The sequence below is a fragment of the Ruditapes philippinarum genome, unplaced genomic scaffold (assembly GCF_026571515.1).
Source record: "Ruditapes philippinarum isolate M1 unplaced genomic scaffold, ASM2657151v2 ctg22001_1_1_1_1, whole genome shotgun sequence".
Lineage (NCBI taxonomy): Eukaryota > Metazoa > Mollusca > Bivalvia > Venerida > Veneridae > Ruditapes > Ruditapes philippinarum.
The window spans coordinates 6,764-11,875 of NW_026862422.1; the positions used below are offsets into that span (position 1 = coordinate 6,764).

Here is a 5,112-nt window from a genome sequence, read left to right on the forward strand (position 1 = left end):
AGTTAATAACACTAGCTGTCAGATTAACATCATCAGTAATAACTCTTGTTATTTACACTACCTGTCAGATTTACTACATCAGTAATAACCCTTGTTATTTACACTAGCTGTAAGGTTTACTACATTCGTATAACCCTTGTTAATTGAACTACCTGTCAGATTTACTACATCAGTAATAACCCTTGTTATTTACACTAGCTGTCAGATTTATTACATCTGTAAATAACCCTTGTTAAATACTCTAGCTCTAAGATTTACTACATCTGTAATAACCCTGGTTATTAACACCAGCTTTCAATATTTACTACATCTGTAAATAACCTCTTTAATTGTTCTAGCTGTCAGATTTCATATGAGTCAAGGTATGTGACTTCAGGTTTCCTTTAGTTGTTGTACTGAACCCGCATACATCACACTTGAACGGTTTCTCTCCAGTATGAATTCTCACATGTACTTTTAGAGAGTATCCGTTACCGAAAGGCTTTTGACAATATTGGCAGACATATTTCAAATGAATGGGCAGCATAGAATCTCTTTGTTTACCAGCAGTTTCAGTAGGTCTTTTCCATAGATCTAAAAATAAAATAAATATATATAAATTACCTTATAATATGTAATCATTTCTTCTTAATAATATGGATAGTGATATAACAAGTGGTAGATGAATTCATCATTAAATATGTTAACAAAGTGAACAAGTGCACACTGTAAGACTGTTTATCATATACCCGTGCCGCTTTCATGACTCACTAAACATAGTATTGCACAGTGGTGCATATATTTTGATGTAACATCATTTGCATTATACAAACACAGCTTAAAAACAACCTAAATGTTAGGGTCACAAAGAAAAGAAAAAGTTCTCCATTTTTACTGTACACAATTTTGTTTTGGATATGTAATAGATAAAATATCATATTCCTGTAGCTGCATTACTAAATTTATTGAACTCATCGACTAAAATGATATTATGCTTGCCAGAGGCTCACATAAAATAGTTTTATTCAACTTATTCAATACAGGGGAAAATGAATGGCACAGTTATATAACTTTGTATTGATTAGTAAGAAGCCGTTGGAACATGTTATTATAATAAACTTAAGAATTATCAAACTTGCCATTTAAGGTGAACCTTGTATGGACAGACAGACAGACAGACAGACGGTTCAATTACTATATGCCATAGGGCATAAAAACAACAACATTTTATTTATAAAAACTTAAGCATCAGCAATGACAGATCAAATTGCTAGCCATATAATTTCAACTAAAAATGTGTTGTAATGCCACCAATGCCCCTGCATGCAGCCAAAATTTCAAATGTTATAATAATATAAAGTTCAAAATTTGTTTGCACAAACCATTTTTTCATTCTAAGTTCAATGCCCTTAAACTATTTACTGTTATCACAAACCATTCTTATACAAAGTTCAAGACCCTGAAACTATTCAGTGTTAACATTTTATTAGTTGCATATTTGTAGCTGAGATAATAATTAGAAATTGTGAATTTTTAAATCTTTTCCAAGTTCAAGGGGGATAACTGTCAAAAGACATCTGACCGAAACCAAATTAGAATTTGACTTGTATTTTCTGGAAAAATATGCAATGTTTACCTCGGACATACATCCTACAAAAGTTGGGGCAGAAACTGAAAATTTCTCATTTTTTCTTAGTTCAAGAAGGATAACTCTGTCAAAAATCATTGGACCAAAACCAAATTCGAACTTGTCTTGTATTTTCTGGTTAAATACTGCACATGCAATTTCAATCTTATTCATACATTTCTACAAAAGTAAGGGTGCCGAAACTCAAAATTTCAAATCTTTCCCAACATTAAAGAGGGATAACTTTGTCCGAAATCATCGAACCATGACCAAGTCGATGGCTTAACGCAATAAGGGCGTAACTACATTTTTGAAAATTTTACAGTAGAGCAAAAAAACTAACTCATTTTCTTGTTTCTTTATATTCCCATCACATTACTTTGTTTTGTAATATTAAAATATACATTTTAAATATAACTTATAAAAACATCAATATAAATCATGTAAAAAACACTTTATTTGCAATTTTATTACTTATGTCCTTGTTGCATAACTTTTACATATAATTTGAGAGATAATATTATATGCAATAAGGGTGTAAGTATACTTATGCCCATATTGCAGTAAGATTTACATTAAACATGGCTATTTTTTGTTATGCAATATGGTACCATGTCTACATATAATTCAATTTAGTCAGGATATTTAACTTTCTCAATGATTTTCCAAGAAATACTTAAAAGTCTACACCAAAGTATTTTCAATTTTACAATGTGTCATCTAATTTTATACCTCTGGACTTAATATTGACCTTAATTATATGGAACATGCCTCACTTATCTTTATTCAATATATTGAAATATATGATAAAATCTTCATTGATTTAAGTTCTAATTTATTCTTATTGGAATTAGTTGTACATACCATTAAATTAATTAAGTTCTTAATATATTCAAGTATTTGACAAAAATATTTTTAACTATTGAAATTGTTCAAGATGCAGACACTAGTTTTGTCTAAACATTAGGACCTTTTGTTATTACATTGGACCAGTAATACATAGCTATAATGTGTGTCATTTAAGACTTGTATGAAAATGAAAAATGAGGTCTTTGTGACTGTTACCATTCTGTTTCCTTCATTTATTTCTTTCATTTTTAAAAGATGATAGCGCCTTTCTTTGCCATCATCTCTAGCTGAATAGGCACAATAACTACAATATTTATGCATTCACATAACAGTAGGGTTTGATTTTCAAAAATATGTGTGACATATTCAAATATGTGCTTATTTAAAATATTCGTTTACACATGTAATTGTTTCAAATGCTTACAAATCCTTTTAAGAAAATAAAATGTATGCAGCAAGTAATTCCCCTTATTAATATATAATATAGAACCTTATTAATATGTAAGCATAAGGGATTGGGCTCGAAAAAAATAGCTTTATTGTATAACTATTTAGATCACATGATTTGTTTGTGAAAAAAATATTAATGAGCAATTTTTCAAAATTTAAAACTTGCCATCCATTAATACATTTGTACCTTTAAGTACTTTGATTCCTTATGCACTGTCTTGTCATTATGTTTTCTGCCCTACCCGCATGGAAAATAATGGGGACTTTGATTTGTGGACTACCAAAGATCTAATACAATATCCAATGGTGTGATCCACAATAATTCTTCTACATAATGTAAGTGGCTATATCCCAATGTTTCTTGCTAAGATAAAATAACTGCATTGACTCTGTAGTATAGGGACAACTCACAGGTTAAGACAATTGTCTCAATTCCCATGCTTTCACCCACAGCACTTTTGACAATGGACCTCCTCAACACTTTTGACAGTGGACCTCCACAACACTTTTGACAGTGGACCTCCACAACACTTTTGACAGTGGACCTCCTCAACACTTTTGACAGTGGACCTCCTCAACACTTTTGACAGTGGACCTCCACAACACTTTTGACAGTGGACCTCCACAACACTTTTGACAGTGGACCTCCTCAACACTTTTGACAGTGGACCTCCACAACACTTTTGACAGTGGACCTCCTCAACACTTTTGACAGTGGACCTCCACAACACTTTTGACAGTGGACCTCCACAACACTTTTGACAGTGGACCTCCTCAACACTTTTGACAGTGGACCTCCACAACACTTTTGACAGTGGACCTCCACAACACTTTTGACAGTGGACCTCCTCAACACTTTTGACAGTGGACCTCCACAACACTTTTGACAGTGGACCTCCACAACACTTTTGACAGTGGACCTCCACAACACTTTTGACAGAGGACCTCCACAACACTTTTGACAGTGGACCTCCACAACACTTTTGACAGTGGACCTCCTCAACACTTTTGACAGTGGACCTCCTCAACACTTTTGACAGTGGACCTCCACAACACTTTTGACAGTGGACCTCCACAACACTTTTGACAGTGGACCTCCACAACACCTTTGACAGTGGACGTTCAAGTGTGATATAGAAGACTCACACAATTTGCCTTATTAGTTTACTTTTCAAAAGAAGTTAGCAAGACATAAGGTCATTTCAATTCATGAGCACTGTACAGGACAATTTTGAAATTAAGTGCATTATCTCCCAAATAATAAAGTTGCTTGAAGGATAAATAATTCAAATCAGATTTTTAGTAAACCATGAAAATAATGTCTAAAAAGTCTCTCTGGAATGTGATGTAGATAATATCAAACAATTTTTAAATGAGAAGTGCAATCTGATAGTAAACTTCTGCGAGATCACCCCTTTTCTAGATTGTTTTCTTATTCCTATAGTACCCATTATTAGATTATTAGGTTTCAAATACCAAATTGTAAAAATTGGTTTGAAGTCCCTCATGCACATTTGAAATTTACTAATGATAACAAGGGATTTTTCTATACTAATAGCACCGATTACATGTATTTAATTTAAATACTGAAGTTTTAAAGATAATTAACATTAACTTTTAGGGGCAATGAGTTTGCAGAATATTTTTTTGTAAAATCTTTCCAACAATTTTTTTTAAAAAGAATTAAAGCATAGTAATGCAGTGTAATATACTGTGAGTTGAATAACTCACACCTGAACATGATTTGAAAGTTGCGTGCCTCAATTAATATACTTGAGTTATTAGCTAAATACATTTTGGTCTTATTTAAAGGCCCATTATCTGCCAGAAATGCTTTTGTTTTTATTTCTCAAAACATTTTTATTTTGGTGTTACAGTTTCCAAAAAGTTTTTCATTTGAGATACAGCTGAGCCGTTTGTTTCTTTTCTTTTAAGCATTTAGTACAGTACAGTGATTTTGTATAGCACTTAAAATACTGCTTAGTTTACATTTTGCTACATTTATGACAAATAATTTCACATTCAACGCTACTTTTTTCATGTGATAAGTATCTTACAAACTTAAATACCATTATTTACACATTATTAAAGCTCATGTTTGCTCTTTCTAAAGAAGGCAAAAATTCTTCCTTTATGGGGCATAATGTGCCTTTAAAGGGACTCAACTGAGATTTTTTGCCCTGACCAGACTAGATGTAATTATTCAA

At 32.1% G+C, this 5,112-nt stretch overlaps 1 protein-coding gene across 1 annotated transcript; it reads right to left on the reverse strand.

Moving 5' to 3' along the window:
• Positions 1-334: 334 nt before the first annotated feature.
• LOC132719034 (zinc finger protein 208-like) lies at positions 335-4,011 on the reverse strand (the record flags this gene model as incomplete). Its single annotated transcript, XM_060702771.1, has 2 exons — positions 335-573; positions 3,357-4,011. Coding segments are annotated over 2 exons (894 nt in total), but the record flags the coding sequence as incomplete, so codon positions are not given.
• Positions 4,012-5,112: the final 1,101 nt, after the last annotated feature.